This window comes from Labrus mixtus, chromosome 13 (assembly GCF_963584025.1).
Source record: "Labrus mixtus chromosome 13, fLabMix1.1, whole genome shotgun sequence".
Taxonomy (NCBI): Eukaryota; Metazoa; Chordata; class Actinopteri; order Labriformes; family Labridae; genus Labrus; species Labrus mixtus.
Window position 1 is genome coordinate 19,706,855 of NC_083624.1, and position 22,500 is coordinate 19,729,354.

The window sequence follows — 22,500 nt, forward strand, 5'->3', positions numbered from 1 at the left end:
TATTTTAATGATCATTTAGCCTCAAAGTCAAACAGGTCCACAGCACGACTTCAGACACTTGAGACTACTTTTATAAATTAAAAATATTATATTTTAACTGCTGAGAATGAGCCGAATTTCACCGAACGACTCCTGATTAAATGGTTACCCTCAGACAAAGATGTTAGAATCTGTTTTACTTGATGTTCAGTGAGGAAATGCTAATTTCTTTTTTTTTAAACGGAGTCCGGCGCAGCTCTTGCAGAGACCGGCTCCCTTGCGTTCTCCCCTCTTGTTCCTCGCAGACTCTCGGGTTCCTCCTGATGAACCCAGCTGGTTTCATTAAACTCACTTTCCAAAGAAGTCGGAGAGGTTGAGCAGACAGTGGTCCAGGTACCTCCGCCGTGCAGGGTGGAGTTCGACACCAGCAGGAGTCTCCTCTTCATCTCCGGACTCAGACACAGACTAGGACCCGCTGCAGGGACAGAACAAACCCTCCCGAGGAGTCCAGAGGTCTTGGTCCAAGGTCCGGCCGTGATCCCGCTGACAGCAGCTCTGTGTCGGGCTGTAAACACAGATAAGACGGTGTAAACTAACCTGCTGAGTTAATCAGAAACTTTTCACCTCGAGAGATAAACAGCCACCATCACCGCCCGCCAGACTCCGTCTTAATTTACACAGATTTAGTTTCACTTTGACCAAAACAAACTTTACTTAAGGGTTAGTCATGTGTTTCTCTCTTTTCCACCAGCGGAAACAACATGAGTACTTCCGCCCATGTTCTTTCAGAGTAAAAGCATCGTTGTAACATCTTTTATTTAAATAATATTTTGATTAATAACATAATTTTGTCCGGAAGACAATTAGGGACACCATGAGAAATAAATGATCAGGAGGAAGATTTTACCAGCAGTCAAAACCAGTGGTGTAGTTACAGAAAGTGTCCACTAGGTGGTAGCACGTCATTAACATTAAACCTGTAACAGGCTCAGTTTATTCTTCGAGAACTTTTTTATTTATATTTCTAAACAAAGAAAAACGCAGTTTAAGCTCCACGCCGACAGTTTGAGTTCACTTTATGTTGTGATGTTTAAATATTTATCACTAAAAACATCAACATATATAAGTTTATAATGTTTAGTCTCCATGATTAGATTATTTATTATTCAGAAAAGCAATTAAAACTATTTTAATTACCAATGATTATCGACTTTATTTTCATTTTACAGAATAAAGATGTTTGTACTGAAGGTTTGTGAGGTCTCGTTATGATCAGAGAAATGAGCCGGAATAAACCTTAGTGCTCACACACACACACACACACACACACACACACACACACACACACACACACACACACACACACACACACACACACACACACACACACACACACACACACACACACACTCCTTTTAGAAAAATGTTTAAGTATGAATTCAACATTTCTACTTCTCTTCTGCACTCCATACATTTATGTATTTATTGGAGAGAGAGAGAAGATCTCATCGGTGGAAACAGCAGCAGGGGGCGTGGCTTAACCACATCTGGATGAAAAACATCTGGAGCCTCTCTCTCCCTCTCTCTCTCTCTCTTTGATACCGGAGTCAGACCGAGCAGCGGACGGACCTTTCACCGTGTGTGTTTCTCTCCCCGCAGATGATGGCTCGGTTCCGGACGCTTTGGACCGGGATCCTGGTCCTCCTCACGGCTGGTGAGTGCAGATGATCTCCGGCTGTTTTCTGTCTGTTTCTCGGGGGTGATTGTGGAGCTCCGGAGGGGCCGCTGGATGGAGGAGGAGGAGGAGGGGGGGGGGGGGGGGGGGGGGGGGGGGTTCTGTTTTGGAAAATCTGCTCTCATACAAGAAATCTGATCCTTCATCACATTCAAGTACCAGTTCGACATTTTTAAAGTTCTGCAGTGAAAGTTAAAGAACCACAGGTTTGATGAAAGTGATTCTCAGTTTCTTGAAGTCAAAGTTTCAAAGTAAAATAAACTTTCTAAAGTTAAAGTTCAGAAGAGTTCTCAGCTTCATGGGGCCTCTTCCTTTATTAAAGTTAAAATATAAAAGTACCACAGGACCGACTTTGATTCAGTGAAAGTACTAACACATGTTCAGACGCCTCTTTAGTTATTTACATTTAATGCTTAACTTTTTATTTTGCTTCTGTTAAACTCTTGAATCACCGTTCAGACCCCGAGTCTGTAATCATGACTATAGGTTAAAGTATCATGGAGATACATTTTATTAAAGGGTGACTATCTATCTGGATTCATCTGCATTGATCCTTGTTACAGTGGTGCAGTGGTTAGTGAGGAGGTTCCTGGTTTGAATCCCTGTCTGACAGGAGCCTCTCTGTGTGGAGTTTGCATGTTCTCCCTGTGCATGTGTGGGTTCTCTCCGGGTACTCCGGCTTCCTCCCACAGTCCAAAGACATGCTCGCTCACCCAATGACAGCTGGGCAAGAAGAATTAATTCAAATAAATGTAAATACTTAATTAATACTCGACTATACATTTCACTTCCCTGATGTTATTTGATGCGTTTGGCTTCATGAACATGGAATTATTGGAGTCAGCGACGTTCCTGAAGTCTGTCCTCTACCAAACATTCACAGGTGGCCGTCCAACCAGCGTTCATCACCGTCAAGTTATAAAACATCTCACGGCAACAAAACATTCCTATGATTTCTAAAATAAACATTATAAATATACAGAAACATCCGGTGTTGAAAAATGAAGTCGATGCTGAAGTGTTAAATCCTGCAGTTCCTCGAGTGTCCACTAGAGGCTGGCTGCAGAAGAACAGGAAGTCACATACACACCCATTCAAAAAAGTCTATTTTTACAGCAGAGATTACCAATGATTCACGGCTCGTCGCAACCGATTATTTGTCAGTATAGTCCTCAGTGTGTGATGTCACTACAATTATTTTACTGCTCCTGAACAAGTCGGAGTCCCCCAATCGAAGTATCAAACATGTTCGATATTTAGGATTCTAGATCAGGCTGCGATCAGACCGTGAGGCGCCACCGACCGGATGTGTCACTTTCACAGCTCATCAACATCTCAAATAAAAATAAACATAAACACAACTGAGCCCCGAGCCAAGAGGAATGTCGAAGAAGAAGAGCAGCTTGTGTAACCATGGCAACAACATGAGTGTCTTTATAACGTTTCATGAAGATAAACCACCACGTCCACCTCCATTGTCCTCCATATTAGTTTTTTCTTCTGAAGTCTCGTTTGATCACGTGAGATTCTGTGAGATCTCGTGTCTGTGGAGTCGTTTCTACAAACAGCGGGTGTGTGGTCTCGTGGTCGGAGTCTTCTCATGTCGGCGTTCAGAGGATTATAATGTTAAAAAAATGTCCTCACGTCTGTGGCCTCCATGATTTTAAGGTCAGTTAAAGGTTGTAAATAGTCGTGCAAGTAGCCAGCTTTATGAAGAGTCAACATCTTCATTTACAGGCGGCAGTAGCTCAGTCTGTAGGGACTTGGGTTGGGAACCGGAGGGGTCGCCGGTTCAAGTCCCGGTGCGGACCAAATATGGAAGTTGGTCTGGTAGCTGGAGAGGTGCCAGGTCACCTCCTGAGCACTGCCGAGGTGCCCTTGAGCAAGGCACCAAACCCCCTACCTGCTACCAGCTCAGGAGCGCCCGCTGTGGGCAGCTCCGTCACTCTGACATCTCTCCATTAGTGCATGTCCATAGGATCCTGTTTGTGCATGTGTGTATATTTCAGTGTGTTGCATGACTTACAGAGTGAAAAAACTGAATTTCCTCTTGCGGGATCAATAAAGTAAATCTTAAATAACTCCTGATGGTGATGTCACTGAGTCTACGTCCATGTTTTATACAGACTATGATGAATACCTGCATCCACCTCAACCTTCGATGAAGTTAGGACTTCAAGTGTACGGTTATTTTGCTAATGCTAGCATGCTAACACGGCAAGCCATGGTAAATATCTTGCCTATTAGCAGCTACCATTAGCATAATTATGTCTGCATTTAGCTGAAAGCTCTGCAGTGTGTGTCTGTGTGTGTGTCTGTGTGTGTGTGTGTGTGTGTGTGTGTGTGTGTGTGTGTGTGCAGAGAAAGAAGTGATTTAAACTCACATTTAATGAATGAATGAACAGAGTGTGTGATTAAAAAGAAACCCCATTATCTCACATCGAACAAAGAGCGAGTGTATCTGAAGCACACACACACACACACACACACACACACACACACACACACACACACACACACACACACACTTATGCAGGATTCTTGGCTCTGTCTTAAGACACTGGAGAAGAGAGCGACTGGCACTGGGCGGAAGTGTGTAAGTGTGTGAGTGTGTGTTTTATTTGTGCTAATGAGTATGGTGAGGTGACGTGGTGATGGCCTGATGACCCACCCACACACACGCACACACACACGCACACACACACACACACGCACACACACACACACACACACAAACATACACATACACTGCAGAGCTCTATTCATCACACAGCTGAGGATGTGGTTTAGTTAATCTAATAAATATCTGTTTTGTCAGTCGCACACACACACACTACATTCATAAAAACACAGATTCTTAACGCAGGAGTTTCTGGTACTGCTGCCTTGATTGGCATTGACGCAATCATCAGCACCAGAAACTCTTTTGTCCTGCCACGTAGAATATTCCGTGTTGCACGCTCGGGGTGGGAAATGCAAATGTTGATATCGTGTCTTACTGTCATATTGAAGGTTTAAGTCGTGTTAACGTTGCAGATCTGAGAAATGTTTTAATTTCAAAGCTTTAACCCGTTACCATTTACCCACTTAGTTAACATCTATGTTTGAGCGTCACAGGTACGATTTGAAAGCTGTTTATTATTCTACATATTAGAGTCACATATTCTCCTCCTCTTCAACCAGTTTAAATAAGTCTCAGAGCTCCTCAAAACATGTGTGTGAAGTTTCTTGTTCTAAATCCACTCTGATCCTGTATTTGATCATGTCTATAAACCCCTCTATGTCAGCCCTGCTCAGAACAGGCTGTTTCTGTGTCTGTACCTTTAAATGTAAATGAGCTGTGTCTGACCACGCCCCCTCTCTGGAAGGGCTTGGGTGTCTCTGGCTTTCTCGCTCCATGTCCTATTGTTTACGGTGAGAAGGCAGACTCAGAGGGCAGAACAAACACCTAGCTGTGGGAGTGTCACCCACCTGGGGGAGGGGTTACTGCCCTTTGTGATGTCATGAAGGGAAAATCTCCAAACGGCCTGTTTGAGCACACATTTTCTGAAAAGTGGAGCAGGCTAAAGATGGAGAGGATGGACTTTTCTCATCATTGGGGGGGGGGTTTGTGGCTAATTTTACAGCAACATGTTTACAGCCTGGTTCAAAAAAACAAATAGGTCTGATTAGCTTATGTCTCGATCGGCACACACTGTACGGGGGGTTAATGTCTTGATGACTCATCCGTTTTGATTTGATGAAAGATCAGATTTATTCACAATAAGGCGTGTAGCTGACCTGATTGACAGGTGGGCGCGGTGTAACGGTTTGTCGGGAGGCTTAAACCCGCCTCAGCTCCAGCTCTCAGCCTGTCGTTAGGTTGACTGAAAGTTAGGCTGAGACAGAATTTCCAGCATGGAGACCGCCATCGATGGGACTCCAGCGCCCCCTGCAGGAACAGACGAGTGACGTCTCTCATTCAAACATATTTACAGTGTAAATGCTGTATATGACTCTCACTGTCTACACATGAACTACTCACTTTCCTTCCATGCGAAGGTAGACACACTTTCTTATCTAATGTTTATCCTGTAGCTGTAGTGAATACGACTTTATCGTGTTTCTACTTCATGAAACTTCTCCTGCACAAAAAAGCAGAAACACAGAGGTGTGTGTGTGTGTGTGTGTGTGTGTGTGTTTATGATAACGTGCAGCTCTGATAGGAGGGCCTCCTTCAGGTGGCGTGGAGTACTTAGATTTCCCATGAGCCTTTGAGGGCGGAGCGCTGGATGCTAACTTGGCTCTGAACGCAGCACACTTCTGGCTTCAATTTATGTGTGAAGGCTCACACACACAAACACACACAGCACACAAATCTAAACACGGACTCAAGTTCAGCTTCACAGAAAAGGCACACAACTGTTACCCACATTCAGAGACTGTTGTCTTTAACTCTCTCACACACACCCACACACGCACGCACGCACACGCACACGCACACGCGCACACACACACACACACACACACACACACACACACACACACACACACACACACACTGACTAATTAAATTAAGAGCTTTGCTTCTGCAACTCTCTCACTTTTCTCTTTGTCTTCAGCTCTGTTTGGAAGAAACATCTGGAATAACTTCAGCTGTGTGTGTGTGTCAGAGTTAATGAAGTGTTTGTGTGTACTCTCCTGTGTGTATAGGCTACATTAAATGTAACTATGATGCAATGTGGTTGAGTTTGTTTGTGTGTAATTGTGTGTTTATGCAGAAATACATGCAACAACACTTAGCTTGTGTGTGTGTGTGTGTGTGTGTGTGTGTTGTTTTGGTATAACTGACATTTCTGTGTCATCTGGGTCTGATCACTGCTCTTATTATGATGTGGCAGAGCCGAGTATACACACACATACACGTTAACTCCACATTTCGGCCCCTGAGCATCAGGTTCTTAGCTAACGATTAAAGGGACACGCCCGTCCTCTGCTCTGTGGTCACCGTCGTTTCTCGTTCGTGTCAGAGCAGAAATGTTTATTTGTTTATTTACATTTTAAGTTCTGAAAATAAACACATATTTGAGGTCCCTTTCCTCTCCTGCTCCTCCTCCTGACAGTTTCAGGTACAAATGAGAAGACAAGTGTTCAGAAAAACTTTTGATTCAAGTGATGAAGTTTTCTTCTTGCTGCACTTCTGTCCGTCTGTTCGGTCTAGTTCGGTTGGCTTTAAATCTAAAGGTTAAAAGATAACCAGCTCCTGCTCCAATCTTTGTCAACACCAACTGACAGCAACACAAGATTTATTTTTGGCCATTTTGTTACTTTGTTGGAGAGATAGGACAGTGGACAGAGTTAGAAACCAGAGAGAGAGAGAGAGAGTGGGGAATGACATGCGGGAAATGAGCCACAGGTCGGATTTGAACATGGGCCGCCCGCTTGGGGGTCTACAGCCTCCATACATGGGCCGCGTGCACTAACCAATGCACCACCAGCGCCCCCCCTTTGAATGATTTAAATGATTATTTAGGTTTGGACGGCTGCATAGTAAAGAGTCTCTTTAGGTTTTAGATCTTTGATGCCATCACCATTACTACCTCATCAATAGGCGTGATCGCTATGTCGTTTTTTCACGAGGACAACATTTCCTCTCTCTGTCGTCCTGCAGGTCCTCCTGCCGTCGTCCGCTCTTTCAGCCACCTGAGCTTCAACCTGTGTAAGTGGTGTGAGTCGTCCAGTCCTGTGTGTGAAGACCGCGTCTGCACCAGTAACTGCACGCTGTCCTCCTTCTGCACCGTCACCGAGGAGATCTGCATCGCCATATGGTCAGTGGACTTTTTATCATGTTGTTTTATTTCTTTCTAACTTATTAAACCTTCCTCTCTGTAACCTGATGGACGGTACCTGAGAGTTTTAGGACTCCAGCTGGATTCGTGTCTTTAAATTGTTGTTGGTGAATCCTTCTTATTCTTGTAAACATCAACATCCAAACAATATGTAATGATTTAAATGATCCTAACATGGCTTGGAGATGCTTTATTTTCTAATTTCCTGCTGTATTTTAAAGTCAGATTTGTGCTGAGCTCTGTCCTTTTTCTGGTCCTGTCTTTGTGATTTAGCGTGTCGCCCACTCAGTCTTAATCTCGTTATTGCTAAATAAAAGAAAATAAATAAAAACAGTATGTTCTGAAGCCTTTGGTGTCCCACAGAAATGCTGAAATCTCACTGTGCACTCAAACACACATTGTTTTCCTTCAGCTGGATCCCTGAGCCAGCAGAGTCCACCACAGTACAGCTAAGCTGCTCCAATATGTTGTTGATCAGCACCATGAAACATCCTCGAGTCATCTCTCTCTACTCGCTACTGTTGCACAAAAAAACATGTGACTGCTATTTTTCACATTCGATTTCAAGGGTTCACACGGTTGTTCCATGCTGAAGAGAGCATGACGACCCTCCGGAGCTTCAAAGCTATCGGAACATTCAGACTCTGCTGGCATCACTTTCTTCAAGTTTCTGCTGATTCGTGCTTTTGTTTGGATAGCAGAGCAACACTGGGATCCCCCTCGCTGCTCCCCTCTCATTTCCTGTTTGTGTCAGCCTGCCAGCCCCTCCCAGATGGCTGCAGGAAACCAACGATAAGAGGGAGTGAACGGAGAAGAAAGAGAGGAGAGAAAAACTCTGGTTAATTCAGATCAAAGTTGATAGGGAGCAGCTCAGACTGTCTTCAGACTCACAATGTTTGTGTATGCTGCTCTGCACAACTTTCACTTCATCAAACTACGGGTTAAATCCAGTTAATGCATCCACAAAACCTCCTGGGTCTGATGCTCCTTTAAGAGGAACAAAAATCTGAAGGCAGATTAACTTGTTGATACAATCAGCAACCGACGAGAATCATTTCTATGTTGGTCAAAAGTTACATCAACAAACATTTACATGATGTTTTTTGAATTATGTGACACAAGTCTGACCTGAAGGACGTTAGTTTCACGGAAAGACCGATCCAGGAAGTCACGTGACATGATATAAAAATAATACATTTATATCTCAATCACAATATTCACTTGTTTAAACCCTGTGTTGGATTGATCCATGAATGTTTTTCTTCTCTTTTATTCCAGGAGAAAGACCAACGACACGATGACGGTTCACACGATGTGTCATAATCCCTCCTTGCCACTAGAGGGCGTGGACCCCGGTCTGCTGCTCAACTTCACCTCAAGAGAGTGTCACATGGTCCCACAGCCTGCAGATGATGGGGCCATGATGGTCTGTGGTTGTCATGTAGACCACGAGTGTAACGACAGACTGATCTTCGACAAGGGAGCCAACGGTAAGAACATGCATGGATGGATGGACTGATGGATGGTTGGATGGACTGATGGACGGATGGATGGATGGATGGATGGATGGATGATGGATGGATGGATGGATGAATGGATGGATGGATGGATGGATGGATGAATGGATGGATGGATGAATGGATGGATGATGGATGGATGGATGGATGAATGGACGGATGGATGGACTGATGGATGGATGGATGGATGGATGAATGGATGGATGGACGGACGGACGGACGGATGGATGGATAGAGTATAAGACCAATGGGTGAAAGTATGCTTCGAGACATTTCTGTATTGGATATTGTTGGAAGGCTGGATTCACGGATGTGTTGAATGGACAAATGGATTGGTGGATTGATTAAGAAATTATTGACTAATGAAGAAGATTTTAGATTGGATGGATCAGTTGTTGGATGAGGGAATTTTGGATAAATGGATGGATTAATTGGTTGCATGGTTGGAAAGGGTTAATGGATAGGCAAAGGCAATGATACATGGATGGGTTTGTGGGTGGGTAGATACATTTTAGATTCATGTTTCGGTGGGTGGATGGAAGAAGGAAACATTGGCAATTATTGGCAGGGTGGCTGGACCTCTTTTGGGACAGACTGATGGAAAGATCATCAGAATAAAAAAACGTTGTATGTTCGACTGATGAAGAAATACTTCATACTTGGTGTTCGGATGATCTATAGAGAATTTATTGGATGGATCAATGGTTGGTTGGTCAAAGAAACTTTTAGACAGATGTATAGATGCAAGGAAGAAGGAGATATTAGAAAGATGGCTGGATCGACACCAAGACTAAGGCCCTGATGTGAAAACCTAAATGGCAGTAAACCCTGATCCCTTTTTCTAATTATTGGATGCAGGACGCAAGCGAGACAGTTGAATTTATAGATAATGTTGGCTTTAAGGTGGATTTATTTTTGAATGGATGGATGGATGGACAGTAACAGAATGGTTTGAAAAATGTCAGTATTTTTTCTGTTCCTGCAGGATTTTCCAAGCTGCAGAGTAAAGACGTGATCCCGGTGGTGGTCGTGAGTTTGGTGCCCCCTATCCTGGTTGCCATAGTTGCCACGGCCGCCTTCTACTTTTACCGCACACGCCGTCCTGACAAACCCAGCCCTCCTGTGCGTCCTGACTGGCCCACAAAACGCACCCCAGATCTCTACCAGGCTTTTGACTTGCCATGTGGGGGTCTCGGGCCTAGACGTGATGGTGGAGGTGGTGTGACAGGTCCTGGTGCTGAAATGGAGGAGTCTAATGCCAAGTTGCCAAACAACGACAACATCAGTGACATGACAGCTTGGCAGGGACATCTGGCTGAACCACTGCCCATCAAGCTGGAAGCTGTGGTGGGGAAGGGGCGCTTTGCAGAAGTGTGGAGGGGATGCCTGCTTGACGGGGAGAAGGGGGGAGTCAGCAGTTATGAAACTGTGGCAGTGAAGGTGTTTCCAGCTGTAGAGTACGCCTCCTGGAGAAACGAGTGCTCCATCTTCTCAGACCCAAAGCTGGAGCATGATAACGTGGTGCGATTCTTTGCAGCCATGGAAAGGGGCCCGCCTGGCCACGCCCTTAGGAAGTACTGGCTGGTTTTGGCCTATCACAGCCTCGGGAACCTGCAGGACTTTCTCTCTGCAAACATACTCACCTGGGAGGAACTTATTGCCATGGCAGGCAGCATCGCTAGAGGATTGGCTCATCTCCATAATGACACGACTCCCAGTGGGGTTCCAAAGGTAAGCTCAGTGTTAAACTCCCAAATTCTCCAGAGCCTCTGAATTCAGGCACTCACTGGTACCCATTAAGCTCATTGCTCTGACAGTAAATACTTAAATAGATCAACAGTTAAACCCCCTTGTTCATCTGACTTTAGTGCATTGACAGTACTAATATATAATGAAGATTTGGCCTTTGGGTGCGATTGCCAATATTTATGGATTTCCAGTGTAGCCAGCTGATATCTGGACAACTGATGTCAAATACTTGACCATGACTTCCTCTCTCGTGTGGAAGTCATTGTTCATAGTAGGAGTATACTTTATTTATTTGGAGAATAATTGGAGTGGATACAAGAAAATCTATCCATGGATTATTCTTTGACATAGATATATGCTTGGAAATTCTAATCTAATACCGCTTCTAATTTGAAAAAAGCGTAGTTGTCATGAGAAAGCTGATGGGTTATAGGATTACATTTTGACTTTTATAATGCCCCCAAAGCCTTCTCAGATCACTCACAGTCTGAGCACAATGACAGAAAATACATGTCTATGATCTGTGAGCGTGTTCTTTACCTTCTGCTGCCAGTTTTACTTTGTGCTTCGAAGACTCATGAACCATTTAAAATGTTTATGTGGCTATTTAATATCTCTGATCATGTTTAATTCTTGGTGAGTTGCATTTTCTGCTTCTTGATGACGGATGTTGCTGGTTGCCTGTGTTGCTGTAGGTTCCAGTTGCCCATCGGGACCTGAAGAGCAGTAACATTGTGGTAAAGAGCAGGAAGGAGTGCGCTCTGTGTGACTTTGGTCTGGCGTTGAGATTGGACCTCTCCCTTACTGCTGACGACTACGCTAACAGTGGACAGGTAAACTCTGGCAGTGGATACAGGCATCATAAAGCAGAATCCACATCTGATAGTTTGGTGCTCATTTGATTGGACTTGTTTGTCTTGTCCAGGTTGGAACTGCTCGCTACATGGCTCCTGAGGTCCTTGAGTCAAGGGTGAACCTGGAAGACCTTGAGGCCTTCAAGCAGATGGATGTTTACTCCATGGCTCTGGTCCTCTGGGAGTTAGCATCTCGCTGCGAGGCCATAGGTGGTAAGAACTGTTCAAATCTATATCTTCAGGACATATTCCAAAAGAAGATGTGACTTTTAGGAATGATCCTTACTAAATCCATACTGGGACTTGAACCTGCGACCCTCCGGTTCCTAACCTACAGACAGAACTGCTATCATCCGAGAATTCAGGGATTAATGTGTTACAAAGATGAATTGTAAAACACTGCTTGTTCTTTTTTACTACAAACTTTTATATGTGTAGTTGCAGAGGTAAAGAGCTACGAGCCAGCGTTTGGCTCCAAGGTTTGTGAGCAGCCCTGTGTGGACAGCATGAGAGATCTGGTGCTGAGGGACCGAGGACGGCCGGAGATCCCCTCAACGTGGACGCAGCACCAGGTCGGAGACAGAAACAACAACCTAACGTCTTTGATATCCTGTCTCTTTCTCTTCTGCTGTCTAATTCTCCTCTTTCCTCCAGGGGATGGGTGTCTTCTGCTCCACCATCACTGAGTGCTGGGATCACGACCCTGAGGCCAGACTGACGGCTCACTGTGTGGTGGAGCGCTTGAATGCCCTGCAGCAGGAAGAGGAGGAGGGAGGAAGGCAGGAGGAGGAAGAGGAGGATGTGAGGAGAGGAACTGACAGAGAGAGTGATAAGGAATCAGAGACACCAGACAATAATCAGAGTCCTTCCTACACCACTGCTGCTTCATCACCCTCCTCCTCTTCCTCCTTTCAGATCCCTCAGCCAGACTCACAGACAGAAGGAACAGAGGTTTCCCAAGATTCCCTGGTTCACTCTGGTTCTGTGGTGTAAACTGTGCACCTCATCATACAAACACTTTGGGCCTTTTTCATCCTGTTGCTGGCTGTGTTCCCGTATTTCTGTAACGGGACCAAAGAAACTGAAGGACTGAGTAACCTGACTGTAGTGGCAAATAATGCAATTTATTGACTGACACCATGAAGCCGACCCCATCCAATGGAGTTTACCACTATAGACACTCTGACAGCATGTTCGCCGATCAGCTACGACTTAAATATAGTCTGCGGATAAAGATAGCGAAAAACTTTGGTGATGTACTGACGTCACCTCTAGTGCCACAGGCAGGTTAAAAACAAGGTAAGGGTGACCATATTCTCAAACCCCCAAACTGGATCCCAAACTTTATCAGGTGTATTTTTTCAGAATTGGGAATAATTACTTAAGCTCTTAGCACGTCCCAAGTGCACCATTCAATGACCGGATATTAACGAGACAGCCTCCTGGGGCTCGTCAGAGGAGAGACAGATTGTTTGCAATATGAGGAGCGAGGGGCAGAAACCAATCTGACGCGATGCAATCATGTAACCCATTGGCAGTCATCCGAGGACATTAGCTTCAATCAATGTCTTTACATAGATATCAGCATGCAAGTGCAGCTTACAGTCTGTAAGCAACTTGTCACTTCCCAAGCTGCTAGTTGGACTAGGCAACGTGATTTAAAGAATTCTTTTCTAGAAGTCTTTTATTGGTAAACTGCTGGCTGCACCAAAAACCTTGCAAAGTTGTCCGTAGTTCGATGGGTTTGTATCTTTGTTAGATGATAGCCAATGGGTTTCAGGTTGGTTGCACAGGTATTTGATCATTATTAGGGCTGTCAGTGTCGCATACCATTTTGTCCCTTCAGGCTCACCGTAGATAGTCGTCCTCAGTGTCTCCCTGTAGTCTCAATGATGTAAAATAAGGACACTGCTGCGTCTTTGAATGTCTCATTTAACAAACTCTCAGACAGCTCTGCTGACGAGTCCAAAGTAATATCCACCTTATGACATCGCACGTTGACCTTTGTTACCGTTCCTTTGAGCTGTTTGACTTTACTTATCAATCCATGACGAGTTCCCTTTTCCGCGGTTACGTTAATGTCGGAACATTTGATCTACAGGAAGTTAGTACTCTGAGTTAAAGACAGTACAAGAATACAAAATAAAAGCACAACAAAAATGCTTTTAAATGCAATATAATGGAATTGCAAACATTTGATTAAATGAAACGTTTGAAAACTGAAATTCAAAAATCTATCGTTTGACAGCCCTATGCATTAAAGTATTGGAAATTAATACTCAGAGGATCACCAAGGTGTAACAAAATGCCTTTAGCCATCCTTCAATACTTCAAGATTCTTCACCAAAAGACACAATATAAAAATGCTGATGTGAGATGTGTCAGAGAATCTCCAAAGTTAAAACTGTTTTTTTACCAAGGAGAGAAATGGATACCTGAACCTAAATGTTATCACAACTCATTCAACCAAAGCTGAGATTAAGTTTGGACCAAACAGATCCAAGGGTTTAAACTTGTTATCTCTATCGTCGTGATAAGTCAAGGCTGAATAATCAGCGATCTTGACTGGACAATGATCTAACAGCGCGAATACAGATAACCCTGCAGAGAGACGGTCAGATTTTAGTTTTCTCCTCAGGATGTCCTGAAGAGACAGAAAACCAAAGACTGAGTTCATGCTTTGAAGGATAAAATCACTTTTGACTGAGCTGTAATGGAAATCCTAAACTCTCCCGAGGACGTCAGTCCTTTTTCTGCGGGCGGAGATTTACACTTAACTGTTTTTTTGTTGTATGTGAATTTTCATTTTGTTGGAGCTGGACTCCATATTTCTTTAATTGCTACTGTTTTTTATCACTTGTGTAACCTACATGAATAAACTGTAGAGAGACTCTTTCCTGTGCTGTGAAACGTGTTTCTGAACAAACATCTGATTCAGTTCTCCTTTTTCCAATGACAACATTTCTTTAAAGGACTTACAGATTTTTACTCAAACATCTTTTGATGCAGTCTTCTGCAATTTTTCAGCAGCTTCCTCCTTCAGAATAAAATACAGACTTCTCCTAAAGTAAAGCTGCACCCTCGTCCCTTCTGGGCCTCCGTACATGTGTGGTGGTGACTGTGTCTGCAGAGACCCTGTCCTCTGACTGGATTTTACTGTTCTGGTTTGTTCTGGTTGACTCAGGATGTTTCTGGGCAGAGCTGGTGTGTTTCCTGCAGCCAATGACAGTGCAGCAGGTGAGTTTAGGAGTAGATACAACTCAGTGATTGGACGAGAATCAAACTGGCAAATATGACGGACGTGGACGTGGCAGCAAAGAAGAGAAAATATAATCACAGTGAGGAGAAACACCAAGCGGCTAAACGGATAAAGCTCGTTCTAAAACGAGGGTGAACCTTGTGTTGGCTTTTACCTGTGGACGTGGAGTTGGTCTGCTTCCTGTTGGACAGGCAGGTGACAAACACCAGCGGTTAGCTTGTGCTAGCGTGCGTTGGCTTTCAGTGTAGGTACAAGCAGTAAACATACACACTACTTCCGGCAGGGGCGGAGCTTATGGGGGAGGAGGGGCCCAGTTTGAATGTTGACTCCGCCTTTAAAGAACAGAGAATCCAGAGACAAGATTTAGTTTCTACCCGACAAGAAACACAAAAACAGAAACCACTAAGGGAACTCAAATGTTTGTTAATCATTTTGTAATAAAGATTCTGTTATTGATTTGTAATTTATGATTCTGTCTGTGAGGTTTTAATAAATCTGTTTTTACACTCAAGTTCTGAGTAAACCATATGAAACATCTCTGAAGAGTTTATTCAGTTGTCTCTTAAAGTTAATCAACCTTTCAGTATAGTCGAGTTCTGCCTCATTTATCTCGTTTAGCCTGAAGACGATATTCTGAATTCACCATGGAGCATGTTGTGATGGATAACCCAAATTATTTAATTTTGTTTACTGAAGTTAAAATGAAGGACTAACGTGACATTATGGAAAACTGACCTATAAAACTTTGTGATATGAATCAGTGAAGACGTGAAAGCTTAAATAGCAATCCCAGCTTTAAAAAGTTCACATTCTTTCTGAATCATAAATCGTGAACGTCACAGAGAACACAAATGAAAGAGAAGCTAAACCAGCAAATCTTTACAACACTGTCTTTTAAGTTTGGGGTCGTGATTTAAAACAGGACGTAATGGGTTGTGGTGGTTCAGGACACTTTAATAAGGCTGTGTGGTTTAGGAGACACGACTGATTTTCTCATTCTCAGTCAGAGACCACAACACAGAGAAGTCTGAGCAGACACGCCCGCTTATTACTGCTGCAGAGCTGATCTTTCAACATGAACACAGCTGAATATATTTCTGGATTTTTACGGATCAATCTGCTCAGATAAACGCTTCGATACATAAAAACACCAAAACGCTGCTGACAGAGCAGAGGCGTTTCCAGACTGTTTCGCTTGGGGCTACAAAACTTGCATCCTGGCTGATTCAGGGTGGCATGAAGTACGTCTGAATATCATCCATTTTCCCCACTATATCCTCCGCTTTGAATGAGTCGATTCAAATTGATCTAAAAGAACAATAACTTCCAACATGGTGTCTCTCTCATGTCCACAGAGCGGCCCGCTCACCTGCTCTCACCAGATGACCTCGGCCCGCTAATTTGAACTTTAAACAGTACTCAATTTCCCTGACAGGATGAGTCTCACCATGATGTTAAGTTTGGCCTTCCTGAGCAGAGTCAAAGAGGAAAGCATCAAAGGAAAAATTAAGGTAATCGGACGACACAGAGCAGCCTTTCATCGGCCGCCACAGACTTTGTCTTCAGTAAAACTGAACCGTTGGTCTACAGCTGATCACATTTAACTCATTAGTCTGTAAGTTAATCAGGTTTTAGTGTCTGACTGAAACAAGCTGTGAGAACCAACCTCAGACCAACGGGGTGAAAGGTCACGTGCTACAAACCAAAACATGGACCGAGATGAAGTACGTTTGCCTCTGCTCCAGGTCTCTGCCTGTTCATCATGAGTCTGGTTCTGTTCCAGGTCTCTGCCTGTTCATCATGAGTCTGGTTCTGATCCAGGTCTCTGTCTGTTCAGCATGAGTCTGGTTCTGCTCCAGGTTTCTGTCTGTTCAACATGAGTCTGGTTCTGCTTCAGGTTTCTGCCTGTTCATCATGAGTCTGGTTCTGATCCAGGTGTCTGCCTGTTCAACATGAGTCTGGTTCTGATCCAGGTTTCTGCCTGTTCATCATGAGTCTGGTTCTGCTCCAGGTTTCTGCCTGTTCATCATGAGTCTGGTTCTGTTCCAGGTTTCTGTCTGTTCATCATGAGTCTGGTTCTGCTCCAGGTTTCTGCCTGTTCATCATGAGTCTGGTTCTGATCCAGGTGTCTGTCTGTTCAACATGAGTCTGGTTCTGTTCAATGTTTCTGCCTGTTCATCATGAGTCTGGTTCTGATCCAGGTTTCTGCCTGTTCATCGTGAGTCTGGTTCTGTTCAATGTTTCTGCCTGTTCAACATGAGTCTGGTTCTGATCCAGGTGTCTGTCTGTTCATCATGAGTCTGGTTCTGCTCCAGGTTTCTGTCTGTTCATCATGAGTCTGGTTCTGATCCAGGTTTCTGCCTGTTCAACATGAGTCTGGTTCTGTTCAATGTTTCTGCCTGTTCATCGTGAGTCTGGTTCTGATCCAGGTTTCTGTCTGTTCATCATGAGTCTGGTTCTGATCCAGGTTTCTGCCTGTTCAACATGGGTCTGGTTCTGTTCAATGTTTCTGCCTGTTCATCATGAGTCTGGTTCTGATCCAGGTTTCTGTCTGTTCATCATGAGTCTGGTTCTGCTTCAGGTTTCTGCCTGTTCATCATGAGTCTGGTTCTGTTCCAGGTTTCTGCCTGTTCAATGTGAGTCTGGTTCTGTTCAATGTTTCTGTCTGTTCATCATGAGTCTGGTTCTGCTTCAGGTTTCTGCCTGTTCAACATGAGTCTGGTTCTGTTAAATGTTTCTGCCTGTTCAACATGAGTCTGGTTCTGTTAAATGTTTAACGTTGGGTCTTTGTAATTAAATAAAAATATATATCTATTACAACAAAGAATATGGTCTAGACCTTCTCTCTTTGTAAAGTATCTCGACTTGAGAGAAAGAATAAGCACTTTACAAATACAAATCAATTAATTAATATTGTTACTTAATCATTTTTAATAATTACTTAATAATCTACGTGGCTGAGTGAGTGCTCCTATTAAGGAGCGATCTTTGGACTTTCACTGCTGCTGGTCGAGTGGAAAACCGTACAATAAATTGTTGTCTGAGTGGCTCATCTTACTTACAGACGATCTTCGGAGCGTAGGTCCTCTCCCCTCAGCTGACGAACCAGGACCAGCTGTCAGGCAGATTTTTACCGTGTACCGGCCGGTGTGACCTCCATCACTACTGTCATCCACACACGGATTAAGAAATGGGACGTTTTGCGGGATGCTAACATGTTTTGATTCACCCTGCGAGCGATGAATGAACCGAGCACCGAGCGGACCGGACCGGCGGAGGTTCTGTTGACTTCGGGCTGCGGAGCTCCGCTTGTCGGGCTGGTCGGAGGATGGAGCCGAGGCTGATCGGGGATGGGAAGCCGTCCGTGTCCTGGATCCTCTGCCCTGTCCTCGTCTTCTCCGTCCTGGCCGTGGTCGTGAGCTGCCATGGGACGTGCAGACACCGAGTCCCCGCTCCCGACGAGGTTATCCCCGGTTCTGATTTGTTCCTGTCAACGAAGCTAACGAAGCTAACTGAGCTAAATACAATATTATGTCAGCGGAGGAGCTAGGCTAACTAGCAGGCTAGCTGTGCTGGCTAATTAACTGTTTAAATCTGTCTGCAATTCGTGATTAAATAACTTCTGTACGGTGTCTTGTATTTTGATATACTACATGGCACCCAGTAGAACATATTATGATTCAACAATGATGTTAAATACGTCTTGTAATACTTAGTAAGTACAAATTTCAACCTAAGAATACTTTAGCTTGTCGAGTTAGCTTCCGAAAAGAGATTAGCTCAACAGTTAGCCAGGAAGCTAACAGGCTTAGCAAACGCTTTGTTAGTTATCGGTGAAGTAAACTTTATTTAGTTACACTTCTTTTAATTTACAGTTTATTAAAGATACAGTTTGAACTGTTGGCACAACTGAGCGTTTTCTTCTAAATTATTTCAGTTAAACTGAACCCATCTTTTGCCTGGGTTCCCCTAGCAACAAGAGGAAACACACTTCCTGGTAAATCTCTTCAGAATAAAAGCACCAACTTCTCATCCCTTTCGTAATCTTAAACCCTAAACCTTAATATTTAGCACTTAATTGTGCTTAATGATGTATGAAATAATAATAAATAATAAAAAACGTAATTTTGAAAAAATGCATCGAGTCTTTCACTATAAGTTTTGGAATTGCAACTAAAAGAAATATATTTAGTTTTCAGGACTGGATATTCATGCTCAAAAGTTTAGTTGGTCACATAAGTCTTATAAAATAAATATTAAACAAGCAAGCATGTTAGGCATCCTCATTCAGACATAAACTTACATTTTCGTTAAAAAAAAAAAGAGAGTATTAAATTAAGTTCCCACAAAATGAAGGTGACATATTGTAGACAGAATTCAAAACAAAAACATACTGTTTGAAAGGAGGAAGAGATGCATCTTCATAAACTAGAATACATCACTATGTACATTAGTTTAATGTGGAGAACAGAAACACCTGTTTGTTAATGAGTTTAACACCTACACAAACTGCATCCTCAGAGTGATCCTGCATAGATGGATCAACACAGACTGAACATTATAACCCTCTTTTTATTTAAGTTATTGTAAAACGTAGACAGACATCCATATTGCCCTGCCTGAGTTATGACAAATAAAAAAAGTGTCTGAATATTCTTCTCATGTCCTCCCGGCCTCTTGCAGGTCGTCCATCATGTTTACCTGAAGCCTCAGCGTCTGACTAAGAGAAGCTCTCCTGAAAACCTTCAGCTGAAGATAAAAATAATCTACGACTACAGCGTGGACCTGTAAGTTCCGCAGCAGGATGTGACCTTCAACAGTTAATATTCTCCGTCATCAAAATTCCTACAACCCTCGTTAGAAACACTTTAAATCAGTGATATGAGATTTAATGGATCTGATAGTTTCCTTGTGAAGGTGCAGTTGTATACGCACTATGAGGACAGTTCATGAGTGCAGCTGATGCTTCCTGTCTCTCTCTCTCTCTCTCTCTCTACAGACTTCCTGCAGACAAGAGACGACTGGTGAAGGTGAGGAACACCTGAGATCTCAATGCGTGCAAAATGTTTGTTATGGTTACATAACAACAAAATGTCTGACCTATAAGATGATAAAGCTTATCTACTGCTTTGGCTGCACTTGTGATGTCTCTGTAGACTCACCAACAAAATTAAAATGGGCCATCTTTTATGGTCATCGTGTTTTTATAGAAAATACGAAGAGTTGTCCTCATCTGTGTGTTGTTGATGGTACCGTCCAGTTGCCTTCAGATCTCCTGCAGCTGCGATCTCATCTTCAGCTGTGGCGGTTTTTGTTTGTGTCTAACTTTGTTTGATTGTTGCTGACCTGCAGTTGTTAAAATGAAACACAACTTTATGTTTGTGTTTGTGTGTGTGTGTGTTTCAGGATAAGCTGTTTCCTCAGGCCATCGATTACCTGCAGAGAGCCTTCAGCGTGAGGCGCAGAGTCGGGCCGGTGCTGCTCAGCAGGTATGTGGACGATCATCTCCTCCAGTGTGTGGAATCTATAACTAACAAGTTATGTACGACATACAGTCAAGAAAATTTCATAAATTTGACTTACTCAATTAGAAAGATTTAGACCCAGAATAATCGTGTTTACATGAGGCCTAGTGTCTGGTTTGACCTGTGAATGCTGTCAAAGGGATACTTGTGTATTTTGAAATGTGGTTGTATGACGTGCTTCACATGCTTATTATTTTTAAAGATTTATTTTGGGGCTTTTTGTGCCTTTATTATAGAGCCAGTGGATAGAGTCGGAAATCAGGGAGAAAGAGAGTAGGGAATGACATGCAGGAAACGAGCCACAGGTCGGAATCTAACCTGGGCTGCCGGCTTGGAGGACTATAGCCTCCATACATGGGGGGCACGCTCTAACCACTGCGCCACCAGCACCCCCAGTTGCGAGTATTTTAGCTACAGGAGTGACCTGTCAGCTCGGCCCCTTTTTAGGAGAGACCAGCAGGAGTGCCGACACTGAAGCTGGCCTCGGACATCTTCGTCTACGTTTTCCCCTCATGCTTGTTTTTAAACCGTAATGCAGACTTAATGAACCACAGTGCTTGTTGTCTTTGACGTCTCAGACAATGTGCGACCAACCAGTACCTGAGGAAGAGAGATGACCCTCACCGATACTGTCAGGACGCCTGTGCAGACGTCACGCGCTGTGGCCCTGTCCTTGTGCCACAGCACCACCTGCAGGTCAGAAAGAGACACTGAAGATGTGAATGTGATATTTAGAAGAAGAACTAATAGCAGATGCTAACGGCTCAGAGAGGCAGAGAGGATAACATGCTGATTAAGACTTTGATCACTGGCTCTTGTGTTGTTTCCACTCACAGCAATGTAAGGTGTGCAGTGAATCAGGGAAGTCGTGTGGCCCCTCGGGACCCCCGGACGGACCCGGAGTGGCGGGGTCTGACTTTGTGCTCTACGTCAGCGGCATCACCACGGAGCGCTGCGGGCAGGAAAACATCGTGGCCTACGCTGCGTACTGCCAGCTGGAGGCCGAGCTGGACAGGTGAGGAGGACGACACGAGGAGTCCCCATGTTGTTAAATGAACTCTGCCATCTTATCTTATATGTGATTTATTTTAAGACATTCAGAGTGTTTCCTCAGCTTCCTGGTTTTGTGTGTGTGTGTGTGTTTATCCGTTCCCCTTCAGACCTATAGCCGGCTATGCCAACCTGTGTCCCGCCATGATCTCGTCTCAGCCTCAGGAGTTTGAAGGGATGCTCTCCACTGTCAAACACGAGATCATCCACGCTCTGGTCAGTGCAGAAACATTTTCCCTTAAATCTCCTTCAAACTGCGTTTTTCTCTTTTCAGTAAATAGTCCGATTTTTTTTAACGCAATCGTTACGCTAACCAGATTTCAAAGTTTTAAACGCTTCAAACGACGTGAGAGTAAAGGTCAGGACACATCAGAGTAAATACTGATGAGTTCTGTTGGTGTAAACTACATTACTGAAGTGCGGTTCCTCTTCTGTCCACCAGGGGTTTTCAGCTGGTCTGTTTGCCTTCTATCACGACGATGAAGGCAGACCTCTGACTCCTCGCTTCACCAGCGGCCTGCCCGCCTTCAACGAGAGGTGAGCTCAGTGTGTCTGTACCTGAGGAGAGGTCCATTCCTGTCTGGTTCTGTGCTGGTTGTGATACCAGTTAAAGCTCCTGTGAGGGGCTTCTAGCTGGTTCTAATACAAACAAGAGCACACAGACGGATATCTCTAAAAGTTGTTTTTAATGTCAGACATGCAACACAGCACAAGCAATAACAAATCCAGCGTCCCAGAGCAGAAGGTCATCAGACAAAGCATCTACAACCTGATGCTTCGTCCTCCATCACCTTCAGTCTAGAAGAGAGCAGCTCCTCACAAACAGATCCTGCTGCAGGAGCAGAGAACCTGAGACTCTTTTCTATGTTTTAAGACTTTGGGGACGGATAAGAAGAAGACCGAAGCTTCCAGCACGTCACATGAATACAGTCACACAGTATGAGGGAAGCAGGTTTCAGTACATCCTTATGAAAAAGAACATGTCAGGGATTTCTTCTACGAGA

General features: G+C 43.9%; 3 protein-coding genes across 3 annotated transcripts in view; 2 read left to right on the top strand and 1 right to left on the bottom strand.

Moving 5' to 3' along the window:
• Positions 1 to 712, bottom strand: part of si:dkey-69o16.5 (Alpha-aspartyl dipeptidase-like) — a 6,076-nt gene extending 5,364 nt beyond the window's left edge. The window contains 2 exon segments of the mRNA XM_061054676.1: positions 332 to 377; positions 380 to 712. Coding sequence (XP_060910659.1) covers positions 332 to 377; positions 380 to 425 — 92 coding nt within the window. The 5' untranslated portion in view covers positions 426 to 712.
• An 844-nt stretch (positions 713 to 1,556) lies between these two features.
• On the top strand, positions 1,557 to 14,553 carry tgfbr2l (transforming growth factor beta receptor-like). Its single transcript, XM_061054061.1, has 8 exons — positions 1,557 to 1,693; positions 7,365 to 7,521; positions 8,821 to 9,032; positions 10,045 to 10,790; positions 11,504 to 11,641; positions 11,734 to 11,875; positions 12,101 to 12,234; positions 12,317 to 14,553. Exons 1-8 carry the CDS (start codon positions 1,639 to 1,641, stop codon positions 12,653 to 12,655), a joined length of 1,923 nt encoding a protein of 640 aa, XP_060910044.1. The 5' UTR covers positions 1,557 to 1,638; the 3' UTR covers positions 12,656 to 14,553.
• Positions 14,554 to 17,973: 3,420 nt separating this feature from the next.
• The window catches only part of lmln (leishmanolysin-like (metallopeptidase M8 family)), a 10,491-nt gene continuing 5,964 nt past the window's right edge, over positions 17,974 to 22,500 (top strand). Inside the window, exons 1-8 of the mRNA XM_061054079.1 lie at positions 17,974 to 18,384; positions 19,605 to 19,708; positions 19,921 to 19,951; positions 20,328 to 20,410; positions 21,025 to 21,142; positions 21,283 to 21,461; positions 21,607 to 21,712; positions 21,939 to 22,033. Of these exons, the coding sequence (XP_060910062.1) occupies positions 18,250 to 18,384; positions 19,605 to 19,708; positions 19,921 to 19,951; positions 20,328 to 20,410; positions 21,025 to 21,142; positions 21,283 to 21,461; positions 21,607 to 21,712; positions 21,939 to 22,033 (851 nt within the window). The 5' untranslated portion in view covers positions 17,974 to 18,249. The remainder of the gene's footprint in view (positions 18,385 to 19,604; positions 19,709 to 19,920; positions 19,952 to 20,327; positions 20,411 to 21,024; positions 21,143 to 21,282; positions 21,462 to 21,606; positions 21,713 to 21,938; positions 22,034 to 22,500) is intronic.

Bases quoted from the DNA above. Each gene is read 5' to 3' on its own strand.
- tgfbr2l (XM_061054061.1), top strand. From the start codon at position 1,639: ATGATGGCTCGGTTCCGGACGCTTTGGACCGGGATCCTGGTCCTCCTC. The intron at 1,694-7,364 runs GTGAGTGCAGAT...GTCGTCCTGCAG, and splicing joins CCTGGTCCTCCTCACGGCTG to GTCCTCCTGCCGTCGTCCGC. The intron at 7,522-8,820 runs GTCAGTGGACTT...CTTTTATTCCAG, and splicing joins GAGATCTGCATCGCCATATG to GAGAAAGACCAACGACACGA.